Source organism: Coloeus monedula (genome assembly GCF_965178545.1).
Source record: "Coloeus monedula genome assembly, chromosome: 6".
Taxonomy (NCBI): domain Eukaryota; kingdom Metazoa; phylum Chordata; class Aves; order Passeriformes; family Corvidae; genus Coloeus; species Coloeus monedula.
Window position 1 is genome coordinate 37,405,752 of NC_138786.1, and position 19,768 is coordinate 37,425,519.

Below are 19,768 nucleotides of genomic sequence, written 5' to 3' on the forward strand. Positions count from 1 at the left end.
ATACAGTTGTCTACTTTTGTAAATGAAACATTTGACCAAAGGTTTAAGAATAACTGAACAACACCTAGCTCCCATCAATGGTAAAGACTGTTCCTGAATATGAAACTTCTGAAGTAAAGACACATAATGGAACATGTGCTGGGCAAAATCAAGGATTTTAAAAAAAACCTTCTCAAATGCCTGAGCCACTATTGCAAGTGTTTTCAAATTGAAAGTACAGGTACATCTCAAATAGTGCCTTATATATTTGATGGCAAGGATTTTCTTCTAGATTACACACATTTCTGCTAAAATTGCAATTAGGAAGTCTCATTAACAAACTGTCAGTAGATGGCACTATTGACCCTTTTTAGTAAGATAAAATCCCTCATTTCATGGCAATCACATTGCAACTGAAAAATTATAAAGCTCCTGTCGACTTTTGTGTGACCTGAATCTGACTGCCAACTAAACAGAATCGTATTTTTTAACTATTTATGAATTATGTTCACAGCTCATCCATGCACTAGTAAGACTGTCTACCTCAGGTGCTCTCTTTAAACTGAGAGATGAGGGTCCATGCCACATTGTAATAGGGCAATGCTCCACCAAGCTTTCCAGATATGAAAAGTATAGTGAGAGACTGGAGAAAATTATTATTGGCTCAAGACAACTGAAGTGTGTCTGGTTAACTTGAAGTTGGACGTGTTTGAGTTTGCTAAGTCAATGCCTTGTGAAATGCTTTGATTGCACGTTTGGTTTAAAATTTGTCCTTACTTTCTAAATTTTGCCAGTAAAAGTTTGTTGTTTAATCTCCTGAGAACATCATCACGTTTTCCCATGGACCTGCCTCAGGGTATAAATAAACCTAAACCCCTTTAAGAAACTTGTCAAGCTAGTGTGGGGCTGGAAGTACATACTACAATTTATATGCCCTATAAAGTACTGTCCATTTGGGGGGGTAAAAAACCCCAACCAAACCTAAACAACCAAAATGAAAGTAATTCAAGTTAAACAAAGTTGACAAAATATTTTTTGCTCAATTCATAAGTGAAGCCAATAGAGCACTATAATTGAAAAGCCAACCTAAATTTGTTCAATTTAGAGCTGTGACATACTATTTAGGAGCAGTTGTTCCATTTTGGAGTTACAATTTCAAAACATTTAATTAAAATTCTGCTTTAATTGTTCATTAGAGCAGATAATGATGTATCTGATCTAGAATTATACCAATGACTAACCACTATAAATAAGCCAAAATATTGCTGCACGCACAGTTGTCTTTCACATCACAACTTCAATTTCACAGCAAAAATTAATCTTACTAAATTCCAATCAACTACATATTTGCACATCTATTTCTTTCCCTGTTGGGGTAATTACTATATATCTTAAAAAACACTACCAAGCTACAGTGTTGTCAACAAGTCAGTGACAACACTCCTCCACACCTCAGAGTAATTGAATTCTACAAGGGGCAACTTTTCAATCATTGGAGTATTGACTTATCTAAGGCTAGGTTTCTGAGAGTGAAAAAGAGTAGAAGCAACAACACCCTAACTTGATTTAGCTTCTTCCTGCTTTTTAACCAATGAATGCCACCGCTCAGCTGCAACAGTGTAAGTTAGCTCCAGTCCAAAGCCCATGAAGCTAAAATATAGCCACAGCTTCATGATTTCAGCAAGTCTCATTAATGTAAGCCCAACACTATAGTAATGAAGCTTGGAGTAGAGTGGCTCAGAGTACACAACCGACAGCATCTGGCTGGGTCTGCAAAGCACCATAAAACAATACACACTAGATACAAAGAAAGCCTGTGCATATAACTGCATAGGGCCTAATCTTATTACTGAAAAAAGTATCCAGAACTATCAAAGCATTTAAGGACACTAAAATAATAACATTTTACTTGTCTAAAACATTATTACCCATACTTAGAGAAAAATACTAGAAATATTAAACTACTTTGTAACAACTACTGCATTTTATTTAATCTTACATGCTGATGGTCTGCTTCATAACCTTTTTCTGAGAAATCACAACAGTTGTTGTCTGAGTGAGTTTGTTCCTGACTCCTTCTAATTGGTATTGCACTGCATGAAACTTTTTGATGGCACAAGGGAGTTAGCAACAAGAAAAGGAGAAAGAGGGTGGGGGGAATCAGATGCAACACTGAAATTTGCAGTCAACAATCTTCAGGTCTGATATTCTCAGAATTTATTTTGCTTTGGAGATGGTGTATTTTCTTTAGTTGTGATTCTTCACTCAGGGGAACAATGACAAAAAAATAACAACATGCATTATCCTGAACACTGAGTGCAACAAGCAAGAAACCAACATAGTATCATTCTTGGATGATTTACTGGCAAGTCAGTACCTGCTTGCTTTCAATTACTCAATCCATCATACTTCCACAGTTAGATCCCCTCAAACTACTGGGCATTCGTAGCTTCCTTGTTGCCTCCCACACACTCACCAGCCAACTCAAGTTTCAGTTCCCACTTCTAGCAATCTTCATGAGAATTGTGACTGGAACTTAAGCCAGGATCTTCATCTTGAAAACTATGCAGTGTTGGATCGTACCCACTAGCCATAAGAACTAATGCAAACGGTATGTTCCTCCTGTTATTTTCTTCTAGTGTACGTGTCTACAAGTTTCTTGCCCATCAGATGAATTTTAGAATTTCATAGGGAGACTATAAAGGCAGCTTCATTTTGTGAAAGGAATGAGGTTTCACCAAAGCCATTCAACTTCAAACATCCTGTTATAGGATGGCTTCACACTCCAGCTGAAATTAAGTGCCTCTGATTTATCTCAATAAGCAGGGAATTCTCATTGCCTTATGGTGTACATTTGCAAAAAGTCCCCGTGCAGCACACAGTTCATTACTGCCAAAATAAGCAAAATCTTTTCCTCCAGAAAGTTACTTACATGCAAGACACCTGCATCTGCCATAATAGTGTATTATTTTTTTGATATGCTCAATGTTCTTTACACCCCAAGACCTTGCATACATTTCATCTGCCTTGAACCCACAGTGACTTCTACATTACCTCTAGGATATGACAATGAAACTTAGTCTTACACTGGCTGGAAAACTTGAGTTACTTTCCATTAAAAGGACAGGGCTGAATGAAGCAATAGATCCTTTCTGCCTATTATTTCACCAGAAAACATATGATGTGCTGATATGGTTTTCTGTATGAATATACACTGTTTTCTGAAGCACCTCTGGACTGGACACTTCACACAGAAGAACGAAGCCATCTTACCAAAACATTAGGTTTTAATATGAAAACAACTGAAATGTATTTCTGTAGTCCCTTACTCATAAGACTGATTCATAGTGTAAAATATATTTAGACATACTTTCACCTGGACAACTAACTTAAAACTATCCACGTGAAACCTCATTACATTTTGCTACAAAATTTTAAGTTTACTCTGGCAGGAATGGTCCCCCAAAATCATAATAAACAAAGACTACATATTTTGTTGCCTGATTGTCAAGATGTTTCACCATTGGACTCAGCTACCTTTTAAGAGCAAGATAAAATTAAAAATAAGAACTGAGAGCACTGAAAGTATAGGGACATGACAAGGTAATTTCCCAAGTGATTTTATAAAATTAACTACCAGTTTTGGTTAAATGGAATAACCAGGCAACAAAAGAACACGGAGGTCTGAAGGGCATTAGTCTGTACAGACTGAATAGAATTCTAATTTTTTTATACAGTAAATTAATGCTACAGAAAACGTACCTAGTGAGGCTAAATATGCAAGCATCTACCACGTGAAAAAAAAAAACCAAACAACTTCAAAATGCAAAAACAATTCTTAAAGGATTTTGTTCTGTCACAAAACATAGTTTTCATTATGCAACACATACAAAATAGTTGAAAGGGATCAAGAGAGCAGTATTTTTCATCCTTTCAAGTTTAATACAACTGAAGCACAGATAAAGGTATAGCAATAAGGTCAGAACCCTTTGGGTATGTTCATTCTTACTCAGTATACCATAATTCGAACTCAGAAAAGGTAAACAGTCCCATTTGTCCATTTAAGACAAAAATCCAAACATTTTGAAAATTATGCAACATTTTATTATAGAAAACACTAAGGTTTGTCAGAAAACACAAGGTGAAGAGGACCAACCTTAATGACACTTTACACAAAATAACACAATCATCTAATAAGGACAGTTCACTTAATGTGAGTGAATTCATCTTAGTCTGTTAAGTTTTCCAGGTCAGAAAAAAATGAAACAATTTGTATACCCACCTTTCTTGTTTTAATGCATATTCTAACATTTTTATTCTTCTCACTAAATCTTTCTTCAAATTTTCTTGGCCCTTTCTTTCACCTTGTAAAAACGCTATCCGAGCCTGAAAACACACACACAAAAAAAGCAAAAACATATTTTATTCCATTCTGTACCCAAAACAAAGCAACAAAGTATGTCTCAGAAGGAAAAAAAGAAAAAAGAAGAAAGAAAAAGAAAACGAAAAGAACCTGTTTTGCATTAATTATTTCAGCGAGTCATTAACAACAAAAGTATTCCTGCCCTAGACAGAGTATTATTTTCTGTTCAAGATGAACAGGTATTAAAGTCTCTATAGTAACTCTACAAGAAGGCACAAACAGCAATCATATGAAACATTTTCATATATGCACACATTTTTGTCTTTACAGCGTTGTTAGCATAAGGTCTATTATACATTTTCTTCCAAACCCAAAGCCGTATTAAGTTAGGTACACTGCAATCAGCAATTCAGCGCCTAATGCCACCATACTGAACAGAAATGGTTACATAAATTCAAACATAGAATCCACAAATCCATTATACAGGAAGCAACTATTTTATGGCTTCACATTTTACTTACTACTGAAAACAGCTGAATGTTAGAATATCAAGGGACAATTGGGTTTAGCATGCTGTTCAATATGGAGAAAAATAATGCTATTTTTTAAAATCACCAGTCATACTACCTTAATTTAGAAAGAAGCAAGGAAGATTGCCTGCTAACCTAGTAGATGATGATAAATTCAGCAGAACATATAAACCATCTCAACTAGCACAAACAATTTATAGTTGAAAAATAAAGGTAGTAAGTTTGTTGAGGAAAAAAGTAGTCTCTTCACTACAAAGTGAAAGGACTTGTGTTTTGACTTTTGCAAGCCGAAATTCTAGGAAAGACAAGGGAATTTGCAGATGTGAATAGAAAATTTAAACAATTAATGACATTAGTGGTTTGGCCATCATTACAAGAACATCAGTATACAAACTCATTTGTCCTTTCTATGACTTTAAATTGACTGAAATAATTGAATAGCTAATGCAGTACTAGGTTCAATATAAAATTTCTTGGAAGAGGAATTTAAAAAAATAGAATAAGGAAAGTAACGTAGAGACCACATTGCTCTACTGAGCTCAAGAGCAACACCACCATTTGAGTACTAAAGGAGGCACGGGGGGGAGGGAGGGAGGAAGTGCTATACTCGGCACCTAATCTATCCTAGAAGATTTTTGTAAAGGGTGTGGTCGCACATTCTCATTGCTCAGTGGTTACAGCCTGAAACAGTCTAACCAGGGTGGTAACATTCTTGCATCGGTCCTTTCTTGAGTCCAAGTGGTATCACAGCGTAAAGACTTCGCACATCAGCCCTGATTTTAGCCACTCTGGCCTTGTGCTCAATGGTGAACCAAATTAAATTCTGTTCCTTTACCTTGCATAAGCTAACTACTGATTCAATTAAAATCCTACTGAGAACAAGGCAGTTACGAGTATTTCAGTTAAAAGTCTGTCATGAAAGCACAGTCAACTAACCACTGTCACTTGGTGAGAAACAGTAAGGAACCAAAGTGCATGGTAAGAAAGGAGGGGCTGGTGGGTGGGAAGGAAACACCACCAACTCGGCACCAAAAAAAACCCAAACATACCCAAACAGACTCTGTACTGATTGCACAGATATGTCAAAATAAAAGGTAGAGAACAAGATCCAGAATCAGCAAACCCAACGACACCAACCATACTCAACTGCAATTATGCTAGATTCAAAAAAACACTCCAAAACTGACTAATCAAATAGAAAGTTAACAGCCTTCTGCAGAAAATTACGACTGCACGCAATTTCAACTCCTCTGGTACCTAGGGCAACAACTGATCAACTTCACAAGACTAACACGCTATCCCAACTTTCCACAGTACACATAAATACCACAGTACACATGAAATAGTTACAAATGTAGGTTTTTAAAAAATATATTACCTGCACATATGCACAACAGCATACTACAAACATTTGGAAGTTACCGGCTGCCCACAGAGTCTATTTACAAAAATAAACTCAGAACTACTTTGGTGGTTATCTAATGAACGTCAGGAAAGCGCCAATGCCCTTTGAACTGAAGGCAGTTCTCAACTCTTACCAAAAACAAGGTCTTCTGCAAGTGATGGTCTCCCCTTTACTTTTCTTCCACTGGCCAGCAACCTTTTATAACTATTTGACAAATCTTAGCTGCAACTGTTGAGCTTTATTTCAACCTCAGAGAGGAAAACAATGTAATTGTAACCAACACAGAGCGAGGCATCCACTTACTAAATGCTCACAGCCAAACTTTTCACTTACGGAAATGCTTCTGGAGTACTTGGCCAAGCAGAATCAACTCTCCATACTTAAAAGGTATTGCCTGGCTCTCATACTTTTCAACCAGACAATTTAATGAGCTATGTAATCTTGAGAATTAATATACTACAGAAATAATGGTATAAAAAACCAACCAACCAACCAAAAAACCCCAACAAAATAAAACCCCAAGAATTTGCTTTACAAAAAGAGCTTAAAAAAACCCTTTTATATACAATAGTATTTATAACAATCTTTATAGGATCCAATAGGTTGAACAGAAGGGTTAGCACACAAGAACACACTTTGTAGTTGAGGCTCTGGCATTTATGTCAATATTAGCAGACTTCTTTTAGAATTGCTTTCTGTAATTGCTTTATGCATGTTTATTACTTTTTTCTCATTGTAACCATCACATGGCTAAAACATAACAGAAGTTAGCTATGCAGAAGTTAAGAGCTCAATCTTTAGAAACACAGAAAATCAATTCAGACTTGAGGAATACTTAGTCATCAAGACTTTCAATACAAAACCGAGAATCAGATCACCAAAAATCTGCTCTATATATTAATCAGCTTGCTTCCTTCAGTCAAAATGATCTCATAACCTGCACATCCCGAGCTTCCTTCAGTCAAAAATATCCTCTGATGTACTGCATGACCATGAGCCCTACGAATTAACACACCTCCTTTTTTGAAAAGCAGAAAATCTCAGGGTCAATAAAAACAAAGTAAACAGATCGCCCTCAGGGGTGCTGAACTTGGGTTCCATACACAAAGACAAATGCTCAAAAAATATGCTCTACATAATACAACTTCCACAATTCTTACATATTCATTTCCTTTGATCTCAGGAGAGATAGATTTGATACGATTTGTAAATATAGTGATGATTTAAGACTGTCTAGCACAAAAACTGGGAAACAAAATGGCACACAATTTCATACTCACCTTTCAACCCCACACCCAATCCTCCCCAGTTACAACAGAATTCTTTCCACTGTCTTAAACCAATTTCTAAGTCCCCAGGCTGATACTAAGAGGACCAATCCTCCTCCTCCTATTTCTGTTCCTTCTACTGTGCTGACTTAGCTGCTTGTGTTGACACACATCAAGTCTACCAAGGAAACCATTCTATTTATTTTTTACTCGGTTCTGAATTACATTAGTTTCCTGATCCTGCTCTGTCTGTATAGCCACGGGAGTAACTCAGGCTGGCACAAGGGATGCAAACAGGATACTGAAGTAACAGCCCCTTTCAATGACAACATGGTCTTAGATCAGCCTAAACTAACCATGATATCATAACCTGCACATCCAGAGCTCAAGAGTTTCAGAAACATGAGCAGAGAGACTAAGAAAGTCAAATAAAGTATAAGTCTTAACTCTCCTGAATTGAAAATTCAATCAAAATGCATTTTTAAAAATGTATTAGCAAGAACATTTCTTAAGGGGGAGAAAAACACATTCTTTTACAAAACATGTAGCAGTTCTGTAAGTAAAAATATGGCCACTCATGGCTTAAAAAATCCAGCTGAATTTAGCTGTGCACAGATTCTGTTAGAAGATTTTTCAAAATGGGTAAGGACGAATTATTTCAAATTATTCAAAGCCTAAACAAGGCTTTCATTTTCAGTGCAGGTTCCTTCTCTTCTACCAGCCTGTAAATTTTCATATTTTCAGTATTTTCACAAATTCCTGAGATCCACTGTGTTTCTACAAAACGGACATTTAAATAACTCTGGGGTCTCTCTACACCTTGGCCCTCAGCTGCAAGTAAGAGTACCACCACACCAACTTGCTCAGCTTTATTATGAAAGTGAATTCAGGAAGCTTTGAGAAGTAGTTAGAGCGACAGATACTTTGTATTTGTGCAAGGATGCATTAAATAATGCCTGAAACTAGGCAAGATGGAATTCAAGGATAAAAAGAATTACTGAATAGCTACTTGAACAGTATGGATCCCAGGACAAAGAATGGTCTGGGGTTAAAAAACTACAGAATGCATGTAAAGAAAGGAACAAATAAAAATTCTAACATGTAATATTCTAGACTTTGTAAACTTAGTATTGTTTTAATAGCATGTTGCGTTCCAGACATACATGCATTTTGTAGTTGAAAGGGGTTTTATCTTTTAAATAGGAAGTCTGACCATACTCAAAACAGTCAACTGTCTTTCATCGAAACATTAAGACCTCAAACAAGAAACTGAACTTTCCCTTAAATTATACAAATAATTAAAATCACTTATTACACTGATACTCCACATCCCTAGTATACAATTATACTGTTTGATGAAAGTGTAACAGAAGACTTAGTTTACTAAATTACTTGCACATAACTTTAAATTATTAAAAATACTGTATTTCACATAAAAACTCATATATCCCCGTTTAAAGAAAAAGTTTCCTGGGAAGAAAATGAGGATTTTTTCCACCCTCCTTATTTTGAAAGAAACTCCTAAAATTTCAGAATTATTACCTACATTTCATACAGCACCACCCATAGCAGCATTCACATTAAAACTGCACTTTATTGCTTTAAGTGCCCAGAAAAGTCTGACAATCTTCACGCCAATCAAACATATTTCTCTTAGCCACTGAGGAAAAAGAAGGGAAATTATTACAGCTTTTTGGGCAGGTAAAATTGCACGTGCAAACTAAAGGTTATATAATAATTAGGCTATCCATATAGGATTTGATAGTCTTATCTTATTAATAACTCCTGAAATGCAGTATTTTAAATACTCATTCGGCATCTCAAACATAGTGAAACATATTAAAGGGAAAAAGAGGCATGAAAGAAACCTGGATGGTAAAGCATAGAAGACTGATTTAAAGCCTTCTCTTCCACTGTTGAAACACTAACACTTTCCTGTACAATTCAAACAATCAAATTCTAATGAGTTTACCAATACAGGACCACACTCAGAAAATACTTTCTTTCCATTGCAGTTCTAAACATTGTTAACTCTTAGTCTCTAGAAGATTATTTTGAAAAAATTCTACTACATGTAAAGTAATGCCAGCTATGCACTGCTTGTATTTTGTTTTCCTAAAGTTTATTCAGACTTCTAGAAGGAAGGCAAGAAAGGCCTCCAGTAATTTTGAAAGAAGTGCAATACACTGAAACTGCTCAGTGCACACATTAAGCATATGCTTATCCTAGTAGGACACGTCACAGAACTCAAAACAACAGGAACATTTTATCTCACAATAACATTAATCTAATCTTGACTTTTAGATGTTTATTATGCTGAAGGTGAAGTACAACCGTTTTGGAAAACTAAAAAATACTGGGAGGTGGAAGATTTGACTCCTAACAATCATTTAAGAGTGAACACACCTGTGCAGCTATTAATGTTCCAGTTCCCATTCACAAAAGACAAACTCAACATAAGAGAAGCCTTCACCTTCAGTTTCCAACAAATACAGTCTGAAACCTCATCTCCTTCAGAACAACTAAAAGCTGACTTAGTGCACTCTTATAGACCTGATTATGTTTATGTATTTATTGTGATTGCAATTAATCCCTAAACTGTCAACTGAGGACTAAAAGAAGAGGCTTTGACTACTATAAATAAAAATAAATCTTTATTTTGTAAATTAAAGTCTCGAGATTCTCTAGCAAGTTGTGCAGTACAACAGATGTCACTGGCAACATCAGGATCATACGTGTTTCAAAGATATATTAGAGACCCTGTAGAACAGAAGGTAATTGGAAGACAAAAAAAAAATATAGAAACAGCATGTCATACATTAACAGAAAATCTTTATTTCATAAAATAAGCTCAGGTTAAAGATGTGGGGAAAAAAAAAATTTAACAACTAGTTAATACCAGTGTACATTTGAACAACATTTGCAAATAAAGAAGGTAATTTTCTGCACAACCTTATGAACAGGCAGTTAACTATGGGGATAGTTAACTAGAACACTTAAGAGTAGCAAAGCTACTCTGATGTTTCCCAAAGGTTACATTTTTACAGATATTTTCCATTTGCGCTGATGATCATTTCTTGCTCCCCAATTTACACTTTTTTCAAAGACTCAAGTGATTGCTTTCTGATAGCTTGTTAAAGCAAATCCTAAGCACTAGAAAAGTGACATACTTGAGCAACTGTTGGACTAGAGTAGCAGAAACAAGAAACCCAGCTAGCTCTAAGGAGGTTAATGACACAACTGACATATAAGAGGATTTACTCATCTGTAAGTCCCCATCAGTCCTGCAGTGGGTATGGGAAAGACCAGGCTTGTAAAACTTTCTCCTTTCCTTAATCTGTCCTTCCTCTTTCCAACTCTCACCACATCATTCACATTCAAAGGTTTCCCTCTTCACTACAGGGCCAAGTACTGTCAAGTTTAATCAGCTTCTTTGACCAACTTACAGAAAATCCAGCCTTCAATTCCATCCTCTTCTGTGCTACAGGGTCAAACTTCTAAGTTACAACTTAAATCCAGCATACAACTGCCTTCATTCTGTCACTCCTCCTTAGAATTTTTTCATGGAATAATTTTTTTTCTAGGATTTTTATAGCCACTCTCTTAGCCAACGTATTTAGAACAGTACAGTAACAAAACTCATACAATTCAAAACTGTGTTTTTAAAGTCTAACAACCCTCTAAACATCATGGATTGTAAACAAAGTAAACCAACTGTCTGTCCATAAATTTGATATCCAGTACAGAGAAGCAAGTGGAAGGGGGGGAAGGGGGGCAAGGGGGGAAGGGGGGGGGGGGGCGGGTGAAGACAGACTACATGTCCAGACATAGATGAAAGCACTAAAAACAATGGATTCACACTCTGGTAGCATTCTCCTCAAGGACTAAAATGTACAAGTCTAAAAACTGGAAACTATAAAACCTTCTTTTTTTTAATAATAAATGCAAGTGCCTTAGGAGTTTAACATTCATTGACCACTCTTGTAGCAAAGTGTTCTTCATGCAAGAACAGACTTCTAAAATTTTGTTTCAGTTAAAAATTTACCAAACACTGAGCACAGTTTAATTTATAAATTAGTTTTCCTTTTCAATTTCAGTCCCAGAGACACTTCTTCAGAAAAGTAGGTTTCTGCCTAGGAATGTGTAAAAGAACTTTCATTTTCCTGAAAGAACATTCTATTCTGTAACACTCAAATATAATATTAACTTCAGGAAACTTGAAATTAATCTGGTCACTATCATCAACAGATGGTTAAAGAACTACCAAAATGCTCCATGCCACAATGTCAAAATATCATTCACTGTTTGTATATACCAGCTCTCCATCTCCCCACAATCAGACATCAGACCCAAGATCCAGCAAATTTTATCTGAAGGCCATTGAACAGGCATTATTTCTTTATTCAACTGACAGTTAACAGGAATGCTTGGAGCCACTACATTACCTAACTAGACACAAATGCTCATTTTGACTTCAAAAAATGCTCACTCGTTTTTATCTCCAAGTTATTTTCTTCACCAGTATCAGTATAATTCTACTGAGGAATTACAATCTTTCCATTCAAATATCAAATGCCATCACTCAAGATAATCAGACAAGTAAAACATAAGCAGCAAAAGTAATTCTTACTAATTGTAAACACTTACTATTCTATGAAGTGTCTGAACACTGTATTTCAACTGCCTTTCTTAAGCAGGTTGAATAATCCATGAAACATGTCTGCAAACAAGCTCCAAAGACTTTAAGGCAGTCATGCTCTTAACAATAATTTAAGAAAGCTACGCAAACAAACATAAATTAAACTAATTCTCTTTACAATTCAGACTGACAATGTAATTATCTTTCCTCAAAGAACTTTCTGGAGATCGAGTTACGAAGTAAAACTAATAATCCTAGATCTATTTTCTTAACAGACTTTCTATGGAATTTTTATTTGTTTCCCATCAATTTTTCCAATTAAAAAAATAACAATATAAGTGTTCATATGCCTTTTACAGAAAAAAGTTTATACAAGATGTTAGGTGACCACCCATCCCATGATGTGCTTATCCAGATGTGTGCTGGACATTTTGTCCAGAAGGATCCTGTGAAGGACAGTATCAAAAATTTAACTGAAATCCAAAAAGATTACATCAACTGGCTGCCCTTGATCAACAAGGTGGGTTACCCAGTCATAAAAGGAAATCAGCTGTGACAAGCAGGATTTTCCTCTCATGAAGCTGTGCTGGCTGTGACCAGTGACTGTGTTGTCTTTCAGTTATTTTTCAATGGCTCCCAGGATAATCTTCTCCATGATTTTACAGTTACTGATGAGAGATTGACAGGCCTGTTGTGACCAGGGTCATCTTTCTTGAAAACTGGGATGTTAGTCAGCTTCCAGTCAACTGGCATCTCTCCAAATGTCAGCCAAAAATCAGTATTTTTTTCACATATGAAAAGAAATTTTTATTGGACTATCATCTGGTGAGAAATTACTGCAGTTTTGCACTTCTAAAATCCGTTAAGTCATGGTATTTTCCAAATGTCTTTGCTGGAAAAAACTCACAACACAGCTTCAACACCAGTGACAAAAGCTGATTCTTGCCAAAAATATCAGCTATCAACACTAAGTATTCCCTCCGTCAATTAACAAGACTGTACACAGCCTTTTCTATACAAATTTTCTATTTTGAAACATTTTGTACATTATTCCAGAACTGTTTGAGAGATTCAAAGCTTGTGAGCAATACCTTCTCTGCAGAACAGCTAATGAAAACAGACACAGACAAGCTTGAGGACAAGTATGACTCAAGCCACCAGGTGTGACAACCAACAGCAAAATACCCTGTAACCACAGATTAGATAGTGTTTCAAACACTTAAGAAATGTTCTTGGCCATCACAGGCTATGACACTACAGGGCAGCACGTATTCTGAAAACACTTAGTATCATCACCGATGTCATTTAATAATGAAATGTTCTACATAAAATAATGCTAAAATAATGCCTAAAGAAATTTCACTTGACTTTGAAGTCTCCAAAGTAGTTGTCTGTCCAGATCCAAACTCTCATATTTAACCATGCCACAATAATCAGAGATTCAAAAGAAACCGTTGAATATGCTTTTATCTTCTCTCTATATTACTGAAATACAGATAATAAGGGTACTCAAGACAAGTCTGCAATTTTCACGTAATGCTACGGAATGGTCCCAACTTACAGCACAGACTGATTGCAAAACACAGACTGAAGTGCAGTGGAACCAGAATAACTGTAAGGGAAATTCTTCAAGAAAGGTCAGGATTACTTTGCAACTGTTGAGTCTCATAATTTACACTGCAAGGGTTCTTGTACATTTTCTTCTGACTTTAATTTTTCAAGAACAGCTTCCAGCCCTGGACAGGCATATTCAACAACCCACCAACAAACTATCGAACTACTTGTACTTCGATACCTACTATCAATAACCTGCTTAGGTGTCTGCTTCAGTTATTAAACAAAAAGGTCCTTGCCCTTCTTAGTAGACACTAGCTATGTTGACTACATTCTACCTTTTACAGTAGAGATAGCACTGGCTTCCTTCTCATTTAACACAGCCATTCTTAAGAATCCCTTACTAAGAACCAAGAAATCCCTTAGTTCCATCAGTTTCAAGGGTCCAGTTCTTCATTTAAGTCTGACACCTTAAGAAAAACCATGGGAAGAACATACAAACTTAATAGCAGTAGATTAGACTACAGAGTAATAGATAGCTTCTTGTGAATCCATTTCTATTTTCTCTATGTAGAAAAGATTCATAAATTTTCATTTTATAAAAATTATTTCAGTACCTTTTATACTTGTTGCCTGATTATTTCTTTAGCTGTTGTACCAAAAGAAAAAACAGAAACTCCAAAAAACTTACCACAAAAACACCCCAAAAAATACCCACACAAAGAAAACAAGAAACAACAAAAAGCATTTACCCAACTTCATACATATATCTATCACACTATTTACACACCTCACTGGGACTTTTTTTTAAGGTGAAGTTCCAATCTGCTGTGTCATAACCCTTAAACAAAACTATTTTTTGCTGCAAATTAAAAAACCTGAATAAGTCTGAAACCCAGTGAGGCACCTAATAAGGCTACCTCACAGATTGCTTTTTGGTTTAGCAAGACTGAATTCTAAATGGATCAGTCCTCAAGATGTTATTTCCAGACCTCAAACTGGTTTTATGTCAAATGTTCAGCATTCTTTTCAAAACTGTTACTAAACAATGGGACATTGTATTGCAATGTTGATTCTGCCAGTTCTGCACAGATCATAAGACAGAAATCACTTCCCAATTTCTGTATTTATAGCTCCCTTACAGCACTTAAAAAGCTAAGGATCATTCAGGGGTTTTATTCATTTCTTTTAGCAGGAAATTCACAGAAGTCATGGAAGAAAACAACTCAGCATGACCATTTCAGCAAAAGTTTACCCTGAGCTGCCACTGCTCATTCTATCATTATCATCTCTATTTTCTGCATTCCTCCTAAATGCATGAATCTTGCAAGTAACATCTTTGAAACAAAACCCAAAAGTAGTTACACACCTTGGACCATTTCTATCTAAAACTATTCACACACAGTCTTTTAAACTGCTTGACATTTTTGAGAATAAATTTTGCTTGTAAAAGAAATTTCTTTCCAATAAAGTCACTACTACAACCAGTAAGACTAATTATATATACATACCAAAAGACAGTATTTGAATTTAGTAGAGATTAAAAACACCTTTACTGTCAGCACCACTGTATTAGCACATTATTCCATTAACATGAAGCTACTTTAAACAAAGTGAAAGCTTTGTTAGATATTTAACACTAAACACAGAACAGAATATTAAGCTCATTCTCTTTACTATTACTAGTATCTGTAGTACAAGAGCACATAAATAAGAGCGAAGTTGTATACTTTTGTAGTGGGGCAGGTTCTTATAATCACTATCGAGTTGGAAAGGGAAGGGAGGAATTGCAGTGTGGCAAACATCCTCAAGAATGTTCACTTCCTTTCCAAAACCAGGAATACCTATTTATTATTTACAGATAAAGAGGAAAGTATAATCCACAGCAGACTGTGAACACAGTGATCTGAACTGACCTACGCTGTTCTAATGATGAACACTCATGTCAGTGTTCATCAGCTGTAGGTCAGTAGCACACACTCCTAAGGGACCGTAGAATGCAAGACCTAAAATATAGGTCTTGAATATAGGAAGCCATACATATAAAAATATATATACACATACACACATATAAAATAATACAATCTTACACAGTGTAGAGAGCTTCGCATTAAGGCAATGGCAACACTAACAGTAACAAAATTTAATATAATCAAGTTCATGGAATTAAAAGTGATGGAAGAGTAAGACAGCTAAAATGAAAGTGTATAATGCACTGTTTGCAGTGAGGCATCACAGAAAGTTGACAAAGAGCTGGTATTTTGCACCTCCTAAATGTTAATCTGGCTTCCTGGCACAGAACATGGCCAGCACTGTCTAATTTACACCACTTCACCAGGGAGTTCACAGCCAGTGGTCCTGCCTTCTACCAACTGTACTAATCTTGCTAAAGATATGAAACAGAATAGGTATTATGAAATTTGTAAACACATTTAAATGCTCTTCTTGAACTTTCTTCTGAGAGTTCTGTTCGCCAAAGCAGGATCTTTTCTTTTCCCAGGGTCTCAAGGTGAATGCAGTATTCTGTTCCTGCACCCTGGGGGTCTCTTCCTCAAAGAATGTAAATCACCACAGTTTCAAGTTAAATACTAGAGTCAAGCATTCTCCAGCTTCTTATAGTGGTCACTGGCATAAAGTCAAGGGACTCTCTTTGGATTTCTGTCTTCTAGGAGAAGTATTATAGTATCACCAACCTCAAATGTGGTAGCAGTTAAGGAGTAACCATATCTTGGGTGAAAAGAAAACAAGGTGAGCAAACGTAAAAAAATTTAGAACAATCAACCCATTAAATATATATATATAAAATCAGAAAGATCTTCAAGTATATGGACTTACTGAAGTTCATTCTCTATTTCAGGATCATTTCAAGAAGCACACTTTTTTTCAGAATGTTACAGCCAACACATGTAGGATTTTTCCATGCACAATAACTTCAAATTAACCCAGGAAAGTACTTCATCTCTCATTAAGTGGAATTTTTTCTGGAATCATAAAAATGTATTTTTACCTTTAATTGCCAACAGCAGACTACCTCTAATCAGACAGTTTTATAGAGATACTATAGTGGATACTGCAGAAGATACTGTAGAAAAACATACAGACTGCTTAAATTCATGCTGTACCTTCAGGACTAGTCCTGAAGAACAGCCAACTTCATAATTGGCTTTTAATACCTGTTGGAGTTGCACTGATGAAGGCAGAAGATATTAAACTAAGTATCCCGCTGAGCATGGCTTAGGATAATTCAAGAACAGTCTGAGTGACAAAAAGTAACCATCGGATAGGCAAACAAAACTCTTGCAAGTTATGCGTTTGTCCTGAAGATACATCACATCACTGGAAGACCCAACTTCCCTAGCCACTCTCTTCATCAGTTAGGAAAAATAAATCCATCATCACTTTCTCCTAACTTCTTAAATGACAAGAAGGATCAAGAACACCCATCACTACCTCAAAACCTACTTTCAGCATGAAATAAATAATTATACCAACAGATACTTAAACAGTCACAAAAAATTCTCCAAGTGAGATTTCCTAAAGAGCTATTAAATATGCATAGGTGTAATTGCAATGAAACTAAGAAATAAAATGCATGCCCAGTGTTCAAAAAAAGAAGTAATTTTTCACCAGGAAGTGTTACATAACTCATCTGCCACAGACTTCTACACTGTGCCTAAAAGAAAACCTCACCAGAGTAACTGTTATAACAGTTCTGTGCACTGATTCTAAGTAAGAGCATTACTATTGCAAATAATCATTTATGAAAAGGCAATTATTACACAGTAAAAAACATTCTCATACCAAGTGTTGCTAGAAGGGAATTATTCAGAAACAATATTCCAGATAAAGTTACACAATTACGACACTGACCCAGTATTCCATACATAAACTTCACAGCTATCCAGGTATTTCCTGTTCCTGGTTTTACATGGAGCTTAATGTCACTCCATGTCCTAAACTCTTTTATTGTTTTGCCTTTATGAGGTGAATACTGCAACAAAATTTTACAGAAATGTTAAAGATCTAAATCAACTGTTTCAAAAATAAAATTGGAAGAACAAGGTCATCCATATACATAAAGGAAGCATCTCTGCACATTTTAATTTAGAAGTCTTGTCAAGAAGCCTATGAAGAAAGATTTACCCAGACACATAGAACAGACTTCTAACCTTCAGTAAAGAAGCACCTGAAGTTCTACCAGAGGTGGTGTGCCTGTTAATGCAGTTGACTAAACAGCTATGGAAGCCACAGTAAGGAAACCCTTGATTACGTCTAATTGCCCTCTACCCAAAATACACAGAACTCTCAATTCAGTGCTTTAAACTTAAAAAGGACTTAACACTACAAAATAAGTAGCTGTTTTCATCATTACCTTAGAAAAATGATTAATGAACAGAAATTTCCGGGTTTTAACTTCTTATACATATGCTATTTTATACAGAAAAAAGTTTCATTATAAAAAAAAAAAAAACACTAAATATTCAAATATTTTATTATGTGAATAAACATTAGTTATTTGGACCACAAAGTACTCCTGCATGCCCGCGACAGCAAGAACCTTAACAGTTTGCACAAACAGAAGTTAGCCAGTTCAGATGAGTGTATTACCCACACACCTCGTGGCATTTACACGTACCACAAATAAGAATGCTGTTCAACTTTTTACAACCTACTTCATTTTATTTTCAGTCAGTGTTGATCAAGTATCCCTTGGGATTTTTTAAGGATTGATTTAGATTTAGTTAAGCTAATTTCATAATAAATACAGAGATTCACCTCTAAGAGCCAATGAAATAGCAGTTTATCAGTTAATCGTATTTCCAACTTCAACTATCTAGAATGCAATCGATAAACAATCATGTGGTTAAAATACACTGTGCATTTCCCAACAGCAGCATCTGAATTTCCTGCCTTAACCTTGCATATTATATCAAATTAATGCCCCTGATATCAATCAGGGTTTGTTTTTTAAGAAAAAACAGTATTGAAGCAGTATCAAAACAGCACTAGATATATCGTCAAACAATCAAATTAAAGCATTTTCCTGCCCATGGCAGAGAAGTTAGAACTAGATGATCTTTAAGGTTCCTTCAAGCTCAAACTGTTATGTGACTTCATTACAATCATTCATTGGCCATGAGAATATAAGAACAGCTTGCCTGGTCAGACCAGTAGACCACCAGCCTCAGTACACCACTCCTAACCATGGGCTAACAGGCAGTTCCACAGGACTAGCATAAGAAACAAAAGAATAAACCTCAAAAAACATTTCAAATCTCAGAAAACTTACAAATCAAAAAGACTGTATCTTTGAATTTAGACACCCACAGGAAATTTTCTCCCATTAACATATCCAAACACTTTTTGACCCAAGAAAATGTTAAAAAAAAAAGCATTTACAATAGTCCCCTGCACAAAATGCCACTAATTCCCAAAAAGTCAGGGGTTTTTAAAATACTTATTTTTACTGTATGCTCCCTAGCTGCTGAGACACAGATTGTTTCCAACAATCTAATGACCATTCTACAACCCTCATAACCACTTCCACTTGCAATCTATCATGAAAACAAATTATTTGCATGCCAAAAGCAAAGTCTGTTATGAAAATAATTAATTGTTTCTTCAAGTTTAAGAGAGAAACATTCCCAACATTATCCTCACCCCCCCTTCAAACCTGCAACAAAGTAAAACAAGAAACATACAGGTAAGTATCTCAGCAATTGATTCTTGCTACACTTTGGAAATGCTGAAAGACAGCATGACTGTATATACACTCTGAACATAATCTCATTTTGTTCACGAGATCAACACTTTCACATATGTTATCTAAAGATGCATTTCTTTTTTAAAGAATATCCTGTATAAAATTCCTTCAATAAGTCTGCTCCGCCATCCCCAGCGGAAAGAGAAGCGAGGAGGCGTGCAAGTAAAATCTGGAATCTATGAGTTTTGGTGGTTTGGACTTTTTAAATGCCTAAATAAAGAATATTAGAAAATGTTAGAAAACATGCTTCCATAACGTCTCCAAAT

At 35.7% G+C, this 19,768-nt stretch overlaps 1 protein-coding gene across 3 annotated transcripts in view; it reads right to left on the reverse strand.

The window, feature by feature from the left end:
* The window catches only part of STRN3 (striatin 3), a 62,181-nt gene that overhangs the window by 38,096 nt on the left and 4,317 nt on the right, over positions 1–19,768 (reverse strand). For all 3 annotated transcript variants that reach the window (XM_082283727.1, XM_082283728.1, XM_082283726.1), the window contains exon 2: positions 4,262–4,365. In XM_082283727.1, coding sequence (XP_082139853.1) covers positions 4,262–4,365 — 104 coding nt within the window. The remainder of the gene's footprint in view (positions 1–4,261; positions 4,366–19,768) is intronic.